The sequence below is a fragment of the Mizuhopecten yessoensis genome, unplaced genomic scaffold, assembly GCF_002113885.1.
Source record: "Mizuhopecten yessoensis strain PY_sf001 unplaced genomic scaffold, ASM211388v2 scaffold1079, whole genome shotgun sequence".
Classification (NCBI taxonomy): Eukaryota; Metazoa; Mollusca; class Bivalvia; order Pectinida; family Pectinidae; genus Mizuhopecten; species Mizuhopecten yessoensis.
This window is the reverse complement of record NW_018403867.1, coordinates 45,042-68,341: the sequence shown is the minus strand read 5'-3', so window position 1 is coordinate 68,341 and position 23,300 is coordinate 45,042. Positions and strand designations below refer to the sequence as shown.

Genomic DNA, 23,300 nt, shown 5'->3' with positions numbered 1-23,300 from the left:
AGTCATTGATGATAATTCTATTATAAATGATCATGGAAATTTGAGTTTGATGACAGGTATGGCTAAGAGTAATTACGACGCTCAGGTGAGAATACAGGTAGGATTAATCACGTCCTCCAAACATACGTCAATTCGGACTTGAAAAAAAAAAAAAAAATTTTTGACTTCACTCACAGAAACTACTCTAAAATTCCACAAAAATGATATACAAACACCTCATATGTGTGTATAATAATAACGTCTGTTGACGATTGTAAATATATTGGCTATTGCCCTAGTGTTTGTTAGTGTAAATATGTTAAATGTTGACCGAAGTAATGTTATTGCGTGTTAACCAGTGTAAATATATTGTCTGTTAATTAATATCACTATATTGACAATCAAAAAGTGTAATTAAATTGACCTGACGAGTGTAATTAAATTGACCTGACGAGTGTAATTATATTGACCTGACGAGTGTAATTATTTTGACATTTGACGAGTGTAATTACATTGATTAAATTAATGTAATTACATTGACAATTGAGTGTTGGTAATAGATTGCTTACATGAGTGTAATTATATAAACGAGTGTAAATACCTAGATAAGTTGAGTGAAATTACATTGACAAGTGTAATAACGTTGCTTACATGGGTGTAATTACATTGACGAGTGTAATAACGTTGCTTACATGAGTAATTACATTGACAAGTGTAATAACGTTGCTTACATGAGTGTAATTACCTTGACGAGTGTAATAACGATGCTTACATGAGTAATTACATTGACAAGTGTAATGTGTAATAACGTTGCTTACATGGGTATAATTAAATTGACGAGTGTAATAACGTTGCTTACATGAGTGTGATTACCTTGACGAGTGTAATAACGTTGCTTACATGAGTAATTACATTGACAAGTGTAATAACGTTGTTTACATGAGTAATTACATTGATGAGTGTAATAACGTTGCTTACATGGGTATAATTACATTGACGAGTGTAATAACGTTGCTTACATGAGTAATTACATAGACGAGTGTAATAACGTTGTTGACATGAGTAATTACATTGACGAGTGTAATAACGTTGCTTACATGAGAGTAAATACATTGACAAGTGTACTAACGTTGCTTACATGAGTGTAATTACATTGACGAGTGTAATAACGTTGTTTACATGGGTATAATTACATTAACGAGTGTAATAACGTTTCTTACATGAGAGTAAATACATTGACAAGTGTAATAACGTTGCTAACATGAGTGTAATTACATTGACGAGAGAAATAACGTTGTTTACATGAGGAATTACATTGACGAGTGTAGTAACGTTGCTTACATGAGTAATTACATAGACGAGTGTAATAACGTTTCTTACATGAGAGTAAATACATTGACAAGTGTAATAACGTTGTTTGCATGGGTATAATTACATTGACGATTGTAATAATGTTGCTGACATGTGTGTAATTACGTTGACGAGTGTAATAACGTCGTTTACATGAGTAATTACAGTGACGAGTGTAATAACGTTGCTTTAATAACGTTGCTTACATGGGAATAATTACATTGACGAGTGGAATAAAGTTGCTTACATGGGTGTAATTACATTGACGAGCGTAATAACGTTGTTAACATGTGTGTAATTGCATTGACGACTGTAATAACGTTGTTTATATGAGTAATTACATTGAGGAGTGTAATAACGTTGTTTGCATGGGTATAATTACATTAACGAGTGTAATAACGTTGTTTACACGAGTAATTACATTGACGGGTGTAATAACGTTGCTTTAATAACGTTGCTTACATGGGTGTAATTTCATTGACGAGTGTAATAACGTTTCTTACATGAGAGTAAATACATTGAAAAGTGTACTAACGTTGCTTACATGAGAGTAAATACATTGACAAGTGTAATAACGTTGTTTACGTGAGTAATTACATTGACGGGTGTAATAACGTTGCTTTAATAACGTTGCTTACATGGTTATAATTACATTGACGATTGTAATAACGTTGCTGGCATGTGTGTAATTACATTGACGAGAGAAATAACGTTGTTTACATGAGGAATTACATTGACGATTGTAATAACGTTGCTGGCATGTGTGTAATTACATTGACGAGAGAAATAACGTTGTTTACATGAGTGATTACATTGACAAGTGTAATAACGTTGTTGACATGAGTAATTACATTGACGAGTGTAATAACGTTGTTTACATGAGGAATTACATTGACGATTGTAATAATGTTGCTGACATGTGTGTAATTACATTGACGAGTGTAATAACGTTGTTTACATGAGTAATTACATTGACGAGTGTAATAACGTTGTTTGCATGGGTATAATTACATTGACGAGTGTAATAACGTTGTTTACATGAGTAATTACATTGACGAGTGTAATAACGTTGCTTACATGAGTAATTACATTGACGAGTGTAATAACGTTGCTTACATGAGTGTAATTACATTGACAAGTGTAATAACGTTGCTTACATGTTTGTAATTACATTGACGAGTGTAATAACGTTGCTTACATGAGTAATTACATTGACAAGTGTAATAACGTTGCTTACATGAGTGTAATTACATTGACGAGTGTAATAACGTTGCTTACATGGGTGTAATTACATTGACAAGTGTAATAACGTTGCTTAAATGAGTGTAATTGCCTTGACGAGTGTAATAACGTTGCTTACATGGGTGTAATTACATTGACGAGTATAATAACGTTGCTTACATGAAGAATTACATTGACGAATGTAATAGCGTGGCTTACATGAGTGTAATTACCTTGACGATTGTAATAACGTTGCTGACATGAGTGTAATTACATTGACGAGTGTAATAACGTTGCTTTCATGAGTGTAATTATATTGATTAAATGAGTGTAACTACATTGACAATTGACGAGTGCAGTTACATCGATTAAATGAATGTTATTACATTGTGTAATAATGAGTGTAATAGCATTGTTTACTTGTGTGTAATTGTATTATTACATTGATTAAATTAGTGTACTTATATTGAATATTGCCTTGTGAAGTATTTTTATTTGAACCTGGCAAAATGTTGGCGAAGTTTAGCTTTATTTAATGTTGACCAGTGAAATTATGAGTGAAATTATAACCCTAAAGAGTGTACTATGCCTTTATAATGAGATCTATTTTAGTATGAAGACACGGCTTGTCTGTGAAACCCTGTTCTGATAAAATGATAAACCACAAGGTTTTTAAAGTAACGAAGAATGAATGTACCTATAGTGAACATAATTGGTCAATTAAATAATAATTATCATTGTGACATTGTTTTCTCCCCTCCCCTCAAGACAGGTTTCTGACGAAGCTATGACTGGTTATGAGAAAAATATCAAACCCGGAAGCTTATCAATTAGCAACTCCAATTAATGTCTCTTGGTATAATTTCTAGATCCCAGCAACACTAATCATCGTCATCATTATTACCACGCTTTCCAATAAAACTGTTACATGTAATTGTTTTCCAGATAAATTTGTTGAGCATTCTGTTACATCATATGGTTCGATCCATCCATTATCGACAAAACTGATTTCTGGCGAGAATTCGATATTGTCTGGATCTTTTTATAACAATGTAAACAGTTAAAGGTTTTGTTGAGATCATAACGTAGCTTTGTTAACTTCGTCAACGATCAAAACGTGGTCTTATTAACATGAAAATTATTATATAATTTTCCGTTTTCATAAAAAAAAGTAAGAGATAATAAGAATGTCCATATTTAATCCGAACAGCAAAACTATTGATAGGTACATACTGTTCCCTCAAATCAAACCAAATCAAAAGTTTTATTTAACGTCGGTATGATTAAAAACAATACACTCTAATGAGTTATCAAAACCTTTGGCGTCACCCTTATCGTTTTTTCTTCTGATATTTCCATTTTCTTCCTCTTTTGTGATTTGGTATGTTTGTACATATAATTGAAAGAATTCGAAACGTCAAAAATGAATCCTTTTTTAAAATGTCGGAAAACTGCAACTTTTAATGGAAATGAAAAATCATTGGTCATCTTGTATTTGTTTCTTGAGGTTCATTTCTCTGTCATTTTTTCTATTTTAATCTGTCTCTCATGCATACGTTCATTCCTAGCTCATCTCACCGATATGTCGTTCGTTGTTTAAGGTTATAACATCGAAACTAAACCTCCTATCTCTCTTTTTAAATGTAATGCGAAACGTCCTGTGTCATGGCCTTATTACACAAACAATCGTTATCAAGGAAATAATGAAAAGCGCTGTAAAAACGTCATGTTGTCTGTAACACATCATTTTTAAAGTGGCACATTTATAAATAATAATAATAAAAAAAAATCGTCATTAACATTGCATAGTGAACGTCAAAAATATCGACAAAAACCGAGTGACATAAATAGCGGAGGACGACACGCACTGCTGGCCTCGACACGGGACGTGACGGCTCTGCGGGGGGTATAGGCCAGGCCAATGGAATATACGGCTATCGTCTTAAATTATTGTACCATATGAATTTGATAAATTATTTACAAACGTTCAATGGGATGGGTAAGCAGACAACGAGTATTTGATTAATTCACCACTATCTTACGACTAGTCAATTAGTGATTGTTCAGTGCTATTTCTTAGCAGGTCTTAGTTATAAAGAACACCTGGATCGGACACGTGAGATACGTGGGGCTAAGGCTTGTGTAGAAATGGTAGATTGCATGATGTATTGTATTGTTTGAACGTACACACTCCACGGTAAACATCTATACACGAGGGTGGACAGTTAAACTTATATACAATGCCTTCAAAACCTTAGTCATAACAAGGATTTCGTGCTATAAATAGCTGTCAGTAAAAGATTGAACATTGATGGAGGACTCCAAAAGTTCCCTTTTGAAATAATTTCTTAATAGTTTTTGTATAGTGAAGACGGATTGAAACAATAGTACAATAATATATTTTAGACAAAGAAACACAATAACGGATGTATTCATCAACAATTACATTATCCGAATCCTCATTGCTAATGTGTATTACATATTAACTAAAGCACTTCTTACATAGATGCTGTGCAGTCTGATATATAACATGATAAAAAACACACACAAAATAATTCCCTGATGTTTAACAACTATTTAACAGCACATTTAAGGTCGTGCCGGGTTTTGGCGGCGGAGGAAAACCGGAGTTCCCGGAGAAAATCTGCAGACCTGCGAATGGTACCTGGCGTCTGCCCAACTTAAGTCTCAAACCCACGACCCGGAGGTGGAAGGCTAGTTATCAAAGATGGTCAAACATCATAACAACTCTTTCAGAAGCTACTTAACATATTAACACACATACCAAAAAAACATATTTTAATAGTGTTACATATTAGTAATTCACAAAATATACATTAATACTCCAATATTTGATATATCATCAGTTACTTACAGATTATATTAAATACGCCACTGATAGGTGGGTTGGCTTGGCCTAGACGTTACAGGTGTAGAAAGGTGTACGGGAGATAGAGCACTAATCACTTAATTACTGCTGAGGAACATATATAGAGGAATGGACAACGCGTGTACCGTCCCCACACACGACACGAGGGGTAAGCGCCAAGTCGTGTTAGCGGGAACCTTAATGACACAAAACTAAAACCCGGCGCCGTCACTGCAAGTCCGGATTGACACAAGGGACAAACTAACCCGTCTCTGCAACTGACAGTCCGGATTGAGACCAGGATAAACTAAAAAACGTTCCTAACTGTGTAAATGTCCGGAAAAGACTCGTGTGGCCAGATTTAATTAACGGATAATTATGATGCTCAAATTGGAAAGTTTCATTTTAATATTTTCTTTATTTTGTGTTCAAAATGTTTTCCCCGCTCCTCGCCGAGGACCTGGACGAGGAAGGATGTTCCAAAGAGCTGGTAAGTACATAAAAACAAGGATTTTTCTGCTGATTTTTTGTTCATGATTTATATTTTCACACATTTGTTATATACTTGTATCTCTTGATCATTTCTATGAAAAATATGTTGTTTTTGTACTGTTTAGTATATTTTTCTGATAGAGGGTTTACTGTAATAGAGGATGTATGATTTAAATGGCTCTTTTATTTTATATAAGGTGAAAGTAAAACCTGCACGAATTCCATATGAAATGAGCAAAAAGCTTAATTTCAAAATGAACCTTAACAAGTTCAGTATGATGACGCATAAAAGATTGCATTCATTGCAAAAGAGCGAAAATGTTATTAATGATATTTATTGTCTTGAGAAGAAAATGCTTATTATCCCCCGCTTTCACCGAAACGGGGGATATTAATTTGGGTTTGTCCGTCTTTCCGTCTGTCTGTCTGTCTGTCTGTCTGTCTGTCACGCTTCGTTTCCGTGCAATAACTGCAACAAATTTTAACCGATTTTCTTCAAACATGGTCACAAGGTTAAATGCCTTAAGGGCTCGGCCAAGTTTGATGGCCACTTACAGTGGACTTTATTTGGTGAAGTTATGGCCCCTTGAATAACGAAAAACGTCATTATCTGCCGTTTCCGTGCAATAACTGCAACAAATGTTAACCGATTTCTTCAAACTTGATAACAGTGTTAAATGCCTTAAGGGCTCGACCAAGTTCGGTGACCACTTACACCGGACTTTTATTGGCGGAGTTATGGCTCCTTGAATAACGAAAAACATCATTATCTGCCGTTTCAGTTCATTAACTCTCGCAAATAGTATCCGATTGTTTTTAAACTTAGTAACAGGGTTAAATGCCTTAAGCGCTCGACCAAGTTCGATGACCACTTACAGCGGACTTTATTTGGCGGAGTTATGGCCCCTTGAATAACGAAAAAGGTCCTTACCTGCCGTTTCCGTGCAATAACTGCTACAAATGTTAACTGATTTTCTTCAAACTTCGATGACCACTTTCAGCGGACTTTATTTGGTGGAGTTATGGCCCCTTAAATAACGAAAAACGTTATTATCTGATGTTTCCGTGCAATAACTGCAACAAATGTTAACCGATTTCTTCAAACTTGATAACAGTGTTAAATGCCTTAAGGGCTCGACCAAGTTCGATGACCACTTACACCGGACTTTTATTGGCGAAGTTATGGCTCCTTGAATAACGAAAAACATCATTATCTGCCGTTTCAGTTCATTAACTCTCGCAAATAGTATTCGATTGTCTTTAAACTTAGTAACAGGGTTAAATGCCTTAAGGGCTCGACAAAGTTCGATGACCACTTACAGCGGACTTTATTTGGCGGAGTAATGGCCCCTTGAATAACGAAAAACGTCATTATCTGCCGTTTCTGTTCATTAACTCTCGCAAATATTATCCTATTGTCTTTAAACTTAGTAACAGGGTTCAACGCATTAAGGGCTCGGCCTAATTTGACAACCACTTTAATCCGACTCCGCTTGGCGGAGTAATGGCCCCTTGATTAACGAAAAACGTCATTTTCTGCAGTTTCCGCTTAATAACTCTAGCAAATATTAGCCAAATTCCTTCAAACTTGATAACAATGTTTGTTATCCTCTGTCTTTCCACCCTTCTTGTGACTCTTTGGTTTTCGTGTGATAATTGCTGTAGATATTGTGCAGATATTTCAACCAATTTCTGTATGCACATCCGACTCATGCTAAATTTGCCAACCGATGTGATTTGTGCATATTTACGGATAATTGATGAGGTATAAGGCTTTTTTTCCGTCGAGTTTCAAGCTATACATTATGTCTCAACAGCACGATACTCACATGTTTAAACCTAACCTCAATAATGTTTACCTAAAATATGTCCTGCAAACGGGGATATAAATTCCATTAATTTGCTTGTTTTAGACAGTAATAGACATTTGTTCACCTTTTATTTTTACATCATTATAACATATAGTCTTTTATGTCACGTAGAGGCATATCGACGGTCGATCTTTCTTAATATTCTACGAATGAGAAAAAACCGTAAGGCGTTGCAATACAAAGTAATTTTTTAACTGAGACGTCACGTTTAACGTTACGTGTCAACGGACTATTTGTTTGTTTGCTTCAACTGTTTTAAAATTGCGCAGTTGAAATCATTACAGTGGATAACAAACAAACAAACAAACTGCGAGCAAAGTAATTCCTGATTTTTAAACTATATATATGATTTGTTGACAAACCGCCTTGAAAAAATCTCTTCAATATCATTAATATCTATTTTTCAAAATTACTTCTTTTATTTTTATGATTGATTAATTGATCGATTGATTGAGTGTCTACATGGTTGTTTGACTAAATGATTGATTGTATCATAACAACCAAAAATACCAAAAGTCAGCTATACTCACGGTCCGGAGGCAACTTCATTGGATGTCCCAGCACCGCCTTAAAATAAGAGTATGCATACAGGACAACCTGTAGTAAACGAAATCGCGTCATTCTTGGCGATTTAAGTGAAATTTAATTAAATATATGAAACTAAATGAATGAAATGAAAGTACGAGAGATAAATCCTGGAAGTCCTCATAATTTAAAAGTTATGCCAAGAGAGAGAGAACGGCACGAACGTACAGAAGTAAGGGATGCGGTAGGCATATGTAGCCTACTTAAAGTAATTGCTATTTTACAATTCGCCGAATAAGTATTATATGTAAGCAAATCGAAATAAAGTACATGTATAATATTGATGCATGTAACCAGACAAACTTGTGATTCAAACATTGACCGTCAAACAAAGACATATAAAACAATAAATTCACGAAATGACCTGCTATTCCTACGATATTTTCGTAATTATCCAAGCATTGTTATCTTAATAATATACTGGTCACGCAATGTAATTGAGATGGGACCTTTAATTTATTCTTCATATTTTCTATAAACTCGCAGTAGCCATTACTAGGAATCACAAACGGAGGGACCGAGTAATATTAGCCGCCATGCATAAGGACGTAAAAAAATCCAGATAGCTTTCAGCAAAACCTATTATACACAAAATAGAAAGTACAGCTGGCACTGACCATGTCGTTTGAAGGGTCATTAGTACCGCTTAGCGGACACGTAACACTCATTACTGTCAACTAGCCAAGCGGAGTACACAGGTCACTAAGGTCTTACCTGCACGAGCGCGCGTCACTCCATATAAGGATACGTAGTAATTAGTGTGTTAATGTATACATCACACGTTCCTCTGTATGTCCTAGTAACACTGTAATTAGTGTGTGTTAATGTATACATCACACGTTCCTCTGTTTGTCCTAGTAACACTGTAAATAGTGTGTGTTAATGTATACATCACATGTTCCGCTGTTTGTCCTAGTAACACTGTAATTAGTGCGTGTTAATGTATACATCACACGTTCCGCTGTTTGTCCTAGTAACACTGTAATTAGTGCGTGTTAATGTATACATCACACGTTCCGCTGTTTGTCCTAGTAACACTGTAATTAGTGCGTGTTAATGTATACATCACACGTTCCGCTGTTTGTCCTAGTAACACTGTAATTAGTGCGTGTTAATGTATACATCACACGTTCCGCTGTTTGTCCTAGTAACACTGTAATTAGTGCGTGTTAATGTATACATCACACGTTCCGCTGTATGTCCTAGTAACACTGTAATTAGTGTGTGTTAATGTATACATCACACGTTCCGCTGTTTATCCTAGTAACACTGTAATTAGTGCGTGTTAATGTATACATCACACGTTCCGCTGTATGTCCTAGTAACACTGTAATTAGTGCGTGTTAATGTATACATCACACGTTCCGCTGTATGTCCTAGTAACACTGTAATTAGTGCGTGTTAATGTATACATCACACGTTCCGCTGTATGTCCTAGTAACACTGTAATTAGTGTGTGTTAATGTATACATCACACGTTCCTCTGTATGTCCTAGTAACACTGTAATTAGTGTGTGTTAATGTATACATCACACGTTCCTCTGTATGTCCTAGTAACACTGTAATTAGTGTGTGTTAATGTATACATCACACGTTCCTCTGTTTGTCCTAGTAACACTGTAATTAGTGTGTGTTAATGTATACATCACACGTTCCTCTGTATGTCCTAGTAACACTGTAATTAGTGTGTGTTAATGTATACATCACACGTTCCTCTGTTTGTCCTAGTAACACTGTAATTAGTGTGTGTTAATGTATACATCACACGTTCCTCTGTATGTCCTAGTAACACTGTAATTAGTGTGTGTTAATGTATACATCACACGTTCCTCTGTTTGTCCTAGTAACACTGTAATTAGTGTGTGTTAATGTATACATCACACGTTCCTCTGTATGTCCTAGTAACACTGTAATTAGTGTGTGTTAATGTATACATCACACGTTCCTCTGTTTGTCCTAGTAACACTGTAATTAGTGTGTGTTAATGTATACATCACACGTTCCTCTGTATGTCCTAGTAACACTGTAATTAGTGTGTGTTAATGTATACATCACACGTTCCTCTGTTTGTCCTAGTAACACTGTAATTAGTGTGTGTTAATGTATACATCACACGTTCCTCTGTATGTCCTAGTAACACTGTAATTAGTGTGTGTTAATGTATACATCACACGTTCCTCTGTTTGTCCTAGTAACACTGTAATTAGTGTGTGTTAATGTATACATCACACGTTCCTCTGTATGTCCTAGTAACACTGTAATTAGTGTGTGTTAATGTATACATCACACGTTCCTCTGTTTGTCCTAGTAACACTGTAATTAGTGTGTGTTAATGTATACATCACACGTTCCTCTGTATGTCCTAGTAACACTGTAATTAGTGTGTGTTAATGTATACATCACACGTTCCTCTGTTTGTCCTAGTAACACTGTAATTAGTGTGTGTTAATGTATACATCACACGTTCCTCTGTATGTCCTAGTAACACTGTAATTAGTGTGTGTTAATGTATACATCACACGTTCCTCTGTTTGTCCTAGTAACACTGTAATTAGTGTGTGTTAATGTATACATCACACGTTCCTCTGTATGTCCTAGTAACACTGTAATTAGTGTGTGTTAATGTATACATCACACGTTCCTCTGTTTGTCCTAGTAACACTGTAATTAGTGTGTGTTAATGTATACATCACACGTTCCTCTGTATGTCCTAGTAACACTGTAATTAGTGTGTGTTAATGTATACATCACACGTTCCTCTGTTTGTCCTAGTAACACTGTAATTAGTGTGTGTTAATGTATACATCACACGTTCCTCTGTATGTCCTAGTAACACTGTAATTAGTGTGTGTTAATGTATACATCACACGTTCCTCTGTTTGTCCTAGTAACACTGTAATTAGTGTGTGTTAATGTATACATCACACGTTCCTCTGTATGTCCTAGTAACACTGTAATTAGTGTGTGTTAATGTATACATCACACGTTCCTCTGTTTGTCCTAGTAACACTGTAATTAGTGTGTGTTAATGTATACATCACACGTTCCTCTGTATGTCCTAGTAACACTGTAATTAGTGTGTGTTAATGTATACATCACACGTTCCTCTGTTTGTCCTAGTAACACTGTAATTAGTGTATTATTGTGTACGTCACACGTTCCGCTGTATGTCCTAGTAACACTGTAATTAATGTGTGTTAATGTATACATCACACGTTCCTCTGTATGTCCTAGTAACACTGTAATTAGTGTGTGTTAATGTATACATCACACGTTCCGCTGTTTGTCCTAGTAATACTGTAATTAGTGCGTGTTAATGTATACACACATGATCCTCTGTTTGTCCTAGTAACACGTTCCAACCGATGGTACGAACGAAAGGGAGATTTTGTGATTTTGCTTCATTGTGTCTTTACTAAAAAAGTACCAACTAGTCCACCTTATATGCTTAAATCCTCGAATTGAATTGCACACTGTTGACACTTGTGCAAGCACTTTTTTCTTTTCTGTTTGTCTGGCGTCCGAATTGTGAATTTTTATTTCCTAAGGCAGAACATAGATGCATTTTTCAAAAAACTTTCAATCTTGAGAAAAGTAAGAGAAATTGAGAGCTATCTTTCAGCTAGGGAACAAAAACGTCATGTTATAACTACGGAACAAGGAGAAAGGTAATAATGTAGTTAATAAACAAGATGGTCGTGTTGTAACTACGGAACAAGGAGAAAGGGAATAATGTAGTTAATAAACAAGATGGTCGTGTTGTAACTACGGAACAAGGAGAAAGGTAATAATGTAACTAATAAACAAGATGGTCATGTTGTAACTAAGGAACAAGATAATTAATTTCTAAATGTACAAGCAAGGAACTGTTACAATGAACTGTTGTTCGTCAAGCTTTTACAACATCTAGGTGTTTTATTATGTTACGTGTATTTAGTGTGGACAGGTATTCCGCGTTATTATGGTCAATAAAAGCATAAAGCCGTTTTATGTGGATTTCTATTTTTCAAGGTTGCCGAGACTTGCTGGACGTCATAGTGGTCGTTGACGGTTCGGACAGTATCACGGCTAAGGACTTTGTGACGTTGAAGCGGTCACTTGTAGACTTGATTGACGGACTACAGCTGGCAGATGACCAGGCAAGATTTGGACTTGTACTTTATAGTAGTGATGTGCCTGCCAAACTTCCGCTCAGTGCAGACCGGAGGCGACTGCGCATTGATACACTGGCGCTCAATCATCCACGTGATGGGACGAGAACCGATTTAGGTAACTTCGATGTATTCTATTGTTAAAACTCTGTAATATAGACACACTTGGACGACTGTTAAGTCATGTTGTCAACCATTCTGCATTTTAATGTTCGTATGCTTGAGTCATTCACTAAAAACCACCCAAAATTTCCTAAAATCTTAAAATCACTTTCTGTTCTTCCCTTTAAGGGGGGGGGGGGGGGGGGGTGTGTGTTATGGTTGTCTTCAGTGTTATGTCTGATTACAATCCTTGTGTTATTTGTCCTCAGTCATACAAATGTTTTATCCTTGTCTGTCGTCCTCAGTTACAATACACTTGTCAGTGAATCTTGTTTGGCTTCAGTCTGATGTTTAATTGATATAACTAAATAGTTATTATCTGATACATTTTTTTCTTTAGCACATTAACTTGTTTGCTTTCTTTGATTTCCAAATGAAGAGAAGTTTGCTGATAACTGAATTTTCGCTAAATTGGCGAATATATGTAAGAAACACGTATGTGAAACAGGACGTGATGAAAGTTTGTTTTTTTGATAATCGTGTTTTGTTGCTTTTTCGTTCTGTCGCCAAGAAAAAGCGCCATTTTACTAAATCAAACGGCGCATTAAGCTATGAAAAGCGAAAAATACATAATGACCACAAAAAGGGGAAACGAAAAACTCGCATTTAAGCTACTTAGAATGGATTTTTTTCGATATTTCGCCTTTCGTTTGATTTAAAAACCGCGAGTTCGTTCGGCGATTGACTATAGAAATTTGACAGCTTGATACATGGTTTTTTTCAAAGCGATATCTAATCTTGTATTGAGAGAAACAGAGACACGAAAGTGTATTGGATTTACCTGTAATCGTGATGTTCAACTTAAACACGTGTAGTGGGGCTTTGTTTTGATATCACCTAATGACGACAATTAAAACAACTTCCATGTTCTTCTCGCTCACAAAACACAAAAACCTCCCACGATTTAATAATGATGTGGCATGTTTGACAGTATCTACACGAAGGGCCACGTACGTCCTTCCTAACCCCGGTAATGTTTTATATACATTTTTGGGATACTTGTTTTAAGTATAGTGTGCCTTCTACGTTAAGTGTCATAAGTAACTGTTTATACAAATTTAATTTATACTCACAGGGTCCCTCAATATCAAGTTTCATTTTTTTCCCGGTTCTGTTCAGACATGGTTTCTGAACCGGGGCACGAATCACATTGGTTTCGGTACTGGGAAATTTAATACAATGTAATGTAACAAGCTGTACTGGAAAATTAAGTACTTTGAGTAATATATACCGGAGAATGTGATATGTTAGAACTGGGCCATGTAATACCTTGGTTTTTGTGCCTGGGGATGCACCACACTAATTTCCTTCGCAGGAAATGTTGTACTGTTTTTTTGTATGGAAGAAAATGTAGTCTAATGGTTTCTGTACCGGAAACTCCAATGGGAGAGTTGTGTCTGTACCGGGAACTCCAATGGGAGCGTTGTGTCTGTACCGGAAACTCCAATGGGAGAGTTGTTTCTGTACCGGAAACTCCAATGGGAGAGTTGTGTCTGTGCCGGGAACTCCAATGGGAGAGTTGTGTCCGTACCGGAAACTCCAATGGGAGAGTTGTGTCTGTACCGGGTCATGAAGTGTACTGGTTCCTCTACCCAAAAATGGGGCAAACTTCAATTCAATTCAATTTATTCTGTAAGCCTTACGGTTCATAAGACAAATGCTAATGTACGGGGAAATATGACCCACTGATTTATACTGGGGAAGGTGTTATGTTGGTTTCTGTACTGGGACATTTAGCACCTCGATTTCTGCACCTGGAAATGTAGCACACAACTTTCTGTAGCTTGTGCTGGTTTAAGTTGCGGGGAATTTACTTAACTGGTCTCTGTACATATATGTACCAGGAGATGTACCATTTAATGTGAAAACGTTTACGAGAGACAACTTTGAGCATTACTTATGGCTTTTAACTACCCTGCCAGAGGGGCAAATAAGCTTACGCCGTGGCACGAGGTCCGTCGTCCGTCAACGTTTTGTTTAAACGACTTTTTCTAAAGAGTGAAAACACCTAGAGACACGGTAATTGGCTAAAAGCTTCCTGTGATAGGGCCCAACAAAGTAGCGGATACAAATTACATTGAGCTGTTTTCAAGGTCACAAGGGTCAAATATGTCCAAAAAAACTAAACGACTTCTTCTGAAGAACAGAAAGGCCTAGAATCACGATATTAGGCTGGTAGCTTCCTGGTATTAAGTGCAATAATGTTTGCGAATAAAATGACCTTAATCTGTATCCAAGGTCACTGGGATCAACTAACACTTCAAACGACTACTTCGGAAGAATGTAAGGCCGACATAGAATCACGATGTTAGGCTGATAACTACCTGGGATGGAGCCCAACAAAATTCGTGAATAAAATGACTTTGATCGGTATTCAAGATCAGAGGGGTCAAATATGTCAAAAAGGATATTTGATTTCTCCTGTAGAATAAAAAGGCCAAGAATCAAATTTTGCCAGTAGCATGATGAGATGAAAGGATATATTTTTTTCAAATGAATGGCCTTCGCCTATATACAAGGTCATAGGAGTCAATTATATCAAAAACTTCTTCTAAATCACTGTAAGGCCTAGAGTCAAACAAAAAAGTTCAAAAAACCCTTAAAACCACTTTTGAACCAAAAAGCCACGGGTGATAATATTTTGCCTGTAGCATGCTTAGATGAAAAGCTATCAAGTTTGTTAAAATATCTTACTTTTCCCCTGAATTAAATATCACGGGGGGCAAACGATTTCAAAACCTGTAAAGCAACTTCTTCTGAATAATCTAAATACCTCGGATGATGAGCTTGCTTTGATGAAGGGCTATCATGTGTATTGGAATGAAAGACCTTCACCCATCGTCAAGATCGCATGGGTCAAATGTGTCGGAAACCTTTAAATGACTTCTTCTGAATACTCAAAGATCCTAGAGTGATGATATTTGGCCATTAGCATGCTGGGATGAAGGCTGCCGGGTTTTTGAAATGAATAACCTTCATAATTTTTTCAATGTCGATAGGGTCAAATATGTTAAAATCTTTAAACATACTGTTTAGTGTCATAAGTGATGGTATTGAGCCTTTACTTTTATTGAGTCCATTTAAATGTATTTGGGCTTTGTCCACTTTTACCGTCCTTAAATTACCAAAGCTGTTGATAAGACGTCAAACATTGCTAAACCAAACTAAACCAACTGTCCACTGTTAAGGTTACAAGTGTCAGATTAATAGCAGGAGAGCGATGTAGGCCCACTGAGCCTCTAGTTAAATATACCCTTCAGCTTTGACTAAAGCTATAATTGGTTTGGACTGACCACTGATTTGTTTATAACTATCCGTTTTATTATAATGTCATATGCCACAACTTAATGCTGTATAATTCTAGGTATCCAAGCGATGAGACAGATGTTTTCCAGACAAGGCCGCCGTAACGTTCCTCGTGTCGGCATCGTCATCACTGACGGAATCTCCAAGATTCCGACGCAGACGGCTCGCCAGGCGAACGCCGCCCAGTCAGAGGGAATAGACATGTTTGCGGTGGGCGTTACCCAGCTCATAGACAACGACGAACTTCGGTCGATTGCTAGTAACTCATCAAATGTTATGTCTGTATCGTCCTTCGATCAACTCAAGAGCGTCGTGTCGTCGCTGGTCCGCCAAGTGTGTCCAACGACCACCACCACCACAACGACGACAACAACGACCACTACGACAACTACAACCACAACGACTCCTGCACCGACAACGACGACGACCACGCCCACAACAACAACGACGACACCCACCACCACGACACCCACCACCACGACGCCCACTACCACGACTACCACGCCCACCCCTACCACCACCAAGCCCATAGGTAATACATGTACACGCTGGTTGGTATGTATGTTTGTATAGGGTTTAAAACCTCGTAACAGCTGACGTCATATGAAGACGAGTGCCCCGGGAGAAAGCACAGAAAAAAAAGAGTAGAGAAATGAGAAAAGAAATATCCAGACTATTTTAATTAGGGCAGCAGATCACATTTGGTTCCTTTAATGTCCTCGAAGACATATGAGAAAAAAACCTGATTCAACAGGTGTTCCCCCAGTAGCAGCTTTCTATGGTAACATTCAATGAAACAGGTACTCGAAGATGTAGGTTTCCGATACAAGTGTCTGATAAGTTTATGTTACAATTTAGGATTTGCATACATTATAGGAAACACATGATATATATTATTATATTCAGTCTGACTATTGGCAGATGATATGCCTAGAGTGGTTCACATCCCCTGAATTACAACATTCATTCGGAACTTGAACCTTCCAAATAAAATAAAAATCTTGAGATAAACGAGAACACACCTCTTAACAATGCTATAAAAGCATACCATTAGCTGGTCCTTCTACAACACTTAGATATATTCTGGCAGTTTGATTGTTTGCTGGAGGTCGGACATCTAAATTGTCAAAATATGGTTTAAGTCTGGTGGAAGTGCCAGGGAATTTTCAAAGAGTTTCCAAAATTTCCACTTGCAAGAATGTATTAAGCTTATTCCAAGTGCAATGTTTCAGACCCTTGTGACGGCTGTAGGATGAGAAATGGTGCCGGGTTTAACAGACATCCCACTGACTGCGACAAATTCGTACAGTGTTATTTCACTGCGGACGGAAAGCGGCAACACTCAATCCAGGAGTGCCCATGGGGGAATTTCTGGGATCAAGAAACCATGACGTGCAAGCCCGCCCACATGGTCTTCTGTCTGACGGGTAAACAAAACCTCAAAGCTCAGTTCATGCATCTCGTTTGGGAGATGTACAGAAGGGAGACAATATTGTTACGTGGTGTATCAGATGATAGTTCTGAAGTTGATCAATCCAAAAACCGGAAGCCAAAAACCGGAAGTAGTTGTAGAAGTTGTCATCATCATGGTGCGTTTAATCATGATCATGGTAATAGAGAGGATAAAGGTAGCAGTCAGGATAGCGATGACGATGGCAGTGATAGTGATAGTAGCAGTTCAGAGGAGAAAGGAGAATGAGAGTGCAGTAAACGTTAGGTGTCCGGTAAGGAACAGCGCGCATTATGTCACAGATGTCATTGATATCTCGGCTTCGCCTTTCTGTGGGCTGATAGAGCTATATGACCCAGACACATTGACACAGACCAGATCTCTTTTTATTTATTTCCTCATCCGGTTTTGGTCAAGGTAAAATACAAGCTATATTGGAAAGTACAAAGGTCGTTCGATTCCGGAATGTTGAAATTTCATAACGAACCAAGATAAAAAAAAAAAAAATCTTTTAGCAATAACCCCTTCCGTTTGAGCAAATCTATTTCAGTTTCTACCTAAATAAAGAGCTTGCAGTTATCATTTGGAATTTCCTTCTCTATCAATGTGTCTGGCTTTAGTTGTGTGCGGAGTGCAATGATCATCTGATCCTTACCGGGTATGTTTAGGAAACAGTGGCGTGGGGCTGTCGGGAGTTAGGAAAAGGGAGGGGACCTTTCTTGCTCTTTTGCATAATAATAGACTTTTCTTTCATTAGTTTTTGAAGATCTACAAGCCTTGGATCGACACAAGAGATAAGCAAAACCGGTTCTGTTCCTTCTTTTGAATCATTTCTCCCTTATTTCCCGGTGAATAATCATGTTTGAGAAAACAGTTAACTTACTATTCCAGTTTGTAGCATACTCTTACATACTTTCTTTTCAGGTAAACTTCATTTCCTATGTTTAAATAGGTTACCTGGTGCTGCTCAATGTTTTAAATCTAGGCATGGCTAAAATATACCGCTACTCTTCGCTTGAAAACATTTAGTCCATATCACATTCAAAATTTTCAATTTTCGGAGATTCATATATCTTAATTTATAGTTTTCAAAAAGATTACCTTTAAAAGTCAACAGACGGAGATATCTTAATAAAAAAAATCTCGCCAAAATCTCGCTAAGTTTAAACTACTTTGTAGAATGCAGTAATCAAAGCACCTGCTCTACATACTTCGCTATGAAGATCAACAGGAGACTCGGTATTAAGGGACGCAATTACAGAATGTATACCCAATATTGCCGGCATTCCTTATACACTTTAGCAAATAAGTTTGAACATTTGAGTTAGCGTCTATTTAGCTTTACACACATGGTATCTGTAGATTGTTGGTGTTTCTTTCATATTTAACTTGGTTATTCCTGTTTTATCGGAAACACAGTTGTCCATACGAAAGAAAATATTGTTTGTGGTCATGCGTAGTGTATCTCTCCTTTGCATCATTAAATTAGTTACATAAAAAAATAGGAAGAGAACCGACAATTTAAAATACACTGGGTTAACACTTCCCTCTCAATTTTTATACGAGTTATGTATCTTAGATCCCGACTTTTCCTTAGCATTCTTCGTTACCAGTGGTGTGTTCGTAATTTCTTAATACTAATGGCTTTTCTGAACTTCCTGAATGCTAGTGGCTATCTCGAACTTCCTCAGTTCTAGTGCCTATCTCGACCTTTCTCAATATTTGTGGTTATCCTTACCTTTCTGAACACCACTGAATATTTCAACCTTGCTTCATACTAGTGACTTTCTCGATCTTTCTCAAACCCACTGTTTATCTCGACCTTCCTTATCACTAGTGACTATATCGACCTTCCCCAATACTAATGGCTCAATACTATTGGCTAACTCAATCTTTTTCACTAACACGAGTTATTTGGACTTCCTCAATGATAGTAGCTTGCCTGAATTTTCTCAATACTGGTGGCTATCTCGAACTTCATCAGTACTAGTGGCTATCTCGAACTATTTCAATACTCTCAACATTTGTGGTTATCTCGACCTTTTTTTCATAACACCGGTTGTTTCAACCTTCCTCTATACTAGTAGCTTTCTAATTCGGTCTTTCTTAATACTAGTGACTATCTCGACCTTCCTCAACATTTGTGACTCAATACAAGTGACTCAATACTAATGACTTTCACAACCTTCTTAACCTTCGTCTTTACTGGTTACTTTCCCTGTCTTCCTCAAAATCACTGTTTATCTCGACCTTCTTGAATACTAGTATCTATCTCGAACTTCCTCAATATCAGAGGCTATCTCGAACTTCCTCAGTACTAGTAGCTATCTACTTTTCTCAATATTTGTGGTTATCTTAACCTTGCTGAACACCACTGGCTATCTCGACCTTCCTGGACACTACTGGTTATTTCAACCTTCCTCCATACTAGTGACTTTCCCGATCTTTCTCAAACCCACTGTTTATCTCGACCTTCCTTATCACTAGTGACTATCTCGACCTTCTTCAATAATAATCGCAACCTCGACTGATTTCAATATCATCGGCTATTTCTACCTTCCTTCATACTAGAGGCTTTCCCGATTTTTTTTCAAAGCCACTTGTTATCTCGACCTTCTTTAATACTAGTGACTATCTCGACCTTCTTCAATACTAATGGCTGTCTCGACCTTTTTCAATGGCATCGGTTATTTTGACTTTCATCCTTACTAGTAGCTTTCCCAATGTTTGTCAAAACCACTGGTTATCTCTTTCTCCCTCAAAACCAGTGATTTGTCCATTTTAGACCTTCTTTAATACCAATTATTTAATTTAATATTAGTGATAATCGCGACCCTTTTTAATACTACTGGATTATCACGACCACCTTTTTCAAAACTAAACAATGATGCGAGACATCCGAATAAAAAAATACTGGGTTAAACTCGCATGTGTTTGAGGACCAATTTTGTAATTTATTGGTTATCATTCGTAATAACGAAGTCCTACTTGCGCACAGAAATATGTCGCTACAGGACCAATAGTAAAGCTTAAAGCTTCGTTATAACAAGGTTTAGTTGTATTTTATTTTATTTTTTCATTTTACAGAAAAAAGAGTGGTTTGTTATTAATGTGTTTTCTATCGCACATTATATACAAAAAACTTATAATAAAGCCTTACCACTGATTTTCGGTTGCCCGTTTTTATTTCACAACATTTCGTTTTATTTATTGTATGGCTTGAACTTTTGCTAGGCATTAAACATCTGTTGGTGTTTTGTAAACCTCCGCTTGAAACGTGCTGTGTATTGTTGGTAAACATTATTACAAACTTAAATATATTTCTTTTTACTCTTCTCGCCTGGTTTCAGTAATAAGATGTAGGATCCATTCAAAAATCTTTTTGTTTTAGAAATCTTACTGAAATTGGAGTACTTTAAAATGAAAGGCGTGTATTTTCCTCCTTGATTGTACAAACACGTCTATAGATACATATGCCTGGAGAGCCCTGTGAAGGGTGAAAGCAGCCTGTTTTTAGTCGGTCGTTAGATATTATTTTTTCTATAGATACATATGTATATATTTGTCAGAATTTCTACCAAGGATTATATTCATTATTCAGAATTTCTTTGGAGTCAAAACTCTTTATTGTATGAAAACCCACCCTACGGCTAGTGTGCTAGTGTTAGTGAAAATCCCAGAAACGTTCATTGCCTGTAATTTCACTCTCGGACGTTTTCCTGCCATGAAAAAACTGTCAAACTTGTACCAATTTGTTTGTAGAGTGACAAGCAAATTGGTACAATTTTGACAGATTGGTTCCTTGCGCTACACTTCATTCACTTCCGTTCCACTCCTTTTTGTATAGTCTTCATACATACACCATATCATGTGATAAAATTACGAAAGAAAAAATGATCTTTTTCTTACATTGATACAACTATATCATGATTTAATCAATTAAGCATATTCATGAAAGCTTTCGTCAAATTATTACATTGGATTATTTTGGCGGAAATTTTTGTGAGCCAGCAATCACGTTATATATCCCCTGTATATATTTTTGTTTTCCTTGTGGGTTTCCACGTTGTGTTTTGTTTAAAAAAAACTAAAATCACAACGAAAGATTATAGTTATTATATTATGATCTTTGAGTTAAATGATAAAGAAATGGAATGTTGACTGACTATTCATTGATTACCGCTCGTAAACGCCTTCCCCAGATCCTTTGAGTTAAAGATTTCTTGGTGCAAGCCCTCTGGAGATCGTTCTTAAAGATGATCTGACATATTTTTAAGTTTCCCGATTCGAAACATTCCTCTTTTTTTGTCAAACACTTTCCACACAATTAGCCGCTATCTTGTTCCGATTAACTGTGACCTCGAGGTCAAATGATATATAGTTCGTGAGTCGTTTACTGAGGTGAATGGAACTTAGCGCATTGAACCCTGGGATACATTGCCAATTGCTTGATTGTCTGGGAACTTTTCCCAGTAAATAAGACAAGAGTGCGAAACATCTTATCATGTGGCAAATGAAGAAAGTTTCAATTTACCCTAATTGCTTACGTCAGGGTAACCTCAAGAGAGAAGATGTAAATGAGTGCTGCTCCAGTAGAGAAATAAACTTGGAATAGTTTTGCAGTAAGCCGCATGTGTTAGTAGTTGAACAGTAGTGGTTAATAGTGTAGCAACATAAAGATGTACTATCACTTTAACAGAATTGGAAATAAAAGTGTATGGAATGGCATGTGTATTTACATTTTTTATAAATAGATTTATCAAAAATCACAAAAAAATGTTTGAATGAATTAAAATTACTTTCATTAGCATAGAGTAGCATTAGTTTCTACGGCTTACTACAATTCTAATCTGGGTTTATTTCTTGCAGACAAGTGTGGCGACCCGTACATGCAGGCCCACAAGCACACGTCAGACTGCCGGTCGTTCTGGTACTGTAACAACAGAAAGTCATTTCCAATGTGTTGTCCAATGAACACATCATTCGTCGAAAACGTTGGCTGCGTTCCTGACAACAGTTGCCATGAGCATTGTCCACCACGTGACTCTGGTACCCCGGTCAGATTTGTGAATAGAAACCAAGGAAAGAACGACCCACCGATCATGGCGGCACCTGTACCAGGAGTCGGCCACGCTCCTCCGACACAGAAAGGTTTGATGAGATTTCATGTTTATAAACACAATAGGAAAGATAACTGTCTTCATAAAAAACAAACATTTAATGTTACACAGAAAAAAAGAAAGAGAAAGAGGATTAAGAAAAAATCACCGCCAGATACTTACAGATTGACCAAACAGAAAACCACGAGAAGAAATCGTATCTTGCAAAAGTATAAGGATAAACTAGAAAAACGACGAAAACAGAAATTACGAAAGACAAAGAGAATGTTTAAGAATGTTCAAACCAAGGACAATAAAAGACGAAACTTTTCCAGAAAAAACGAAGTTCTTCAATTAATGAAAAGAGCTGAACAAAGAAAATCTACCTATTCAGCGTTCTCTAAACCTAAACGTTTTAAACCCAAAAAGATTAGGGCTAAGAAGAATTTTTCGTTTTGGCACCCGAAAAGTATTTCACATAGAAAGAGACACCGTGACGACCTCCCAGTTATTAACATAGTCACGTTTAGTAAGCAAACACCAAATATTTCAAGGAAAGCCAAAACGTATAAATTCCCGAAACCGAAAGTGTACGTCGATAACTCATGTTTGGGCCCGACGGGGTGTTTGCCAACCAAGACGCTTATACAGATACTAAATACAAATGCTATTGCTATACCTAAAGTTTTAGGCAAGTTTGCATTTTAGTGTTTGTAGATTGTAAAATTGGTTGTGCATGCATTGATGAACACCGTATTCGCCGCA

The 23,300-nt window shown here is 36.8% G+C and overlaps 1 protein-coding gene across 1 annotated transcript in view; it reads left to right on the top strand.

Annotated features, from left to right (window-relative positions):
• The first annotated feature begins 5,852 nt into the window (after positions 1 to 5,852).
• LOC110457054 (protein PIF-like) overlaps positions 5,853 to 23,300 on the top strand; it is a 47,425-nt gene continuing 29,977 nt past the window's right edge. The window contains exons 1-6 of the mRNA XM_021508155.1: positions 5,853 to 5,909; positions 6,109 to 6,184; positions 12,379 to 12,636; positions 16,045 to 16,518; positions 17,219 to 17,413; positions 22,306 to 22,587. Of these exons, the coding sequence (XP_021363830.1) occupies positions 5,853 to 5,909; positions 6,109 to 6,184; positions 12,379 to 12,636; positions 16,045 to 16,518; positions 17,219 to 17,413; positions 22,306 to 22,587 (1,342 nt within the window). The remainder of the gene's footprint in view (positions 5,910 to 6,108; positions 6,185 to 12,378; positions 12,637 to 16,044; positions 16,519 to 17,218; positions 17,414 to 22,305; positions 22,588 to 23,300) is intronic.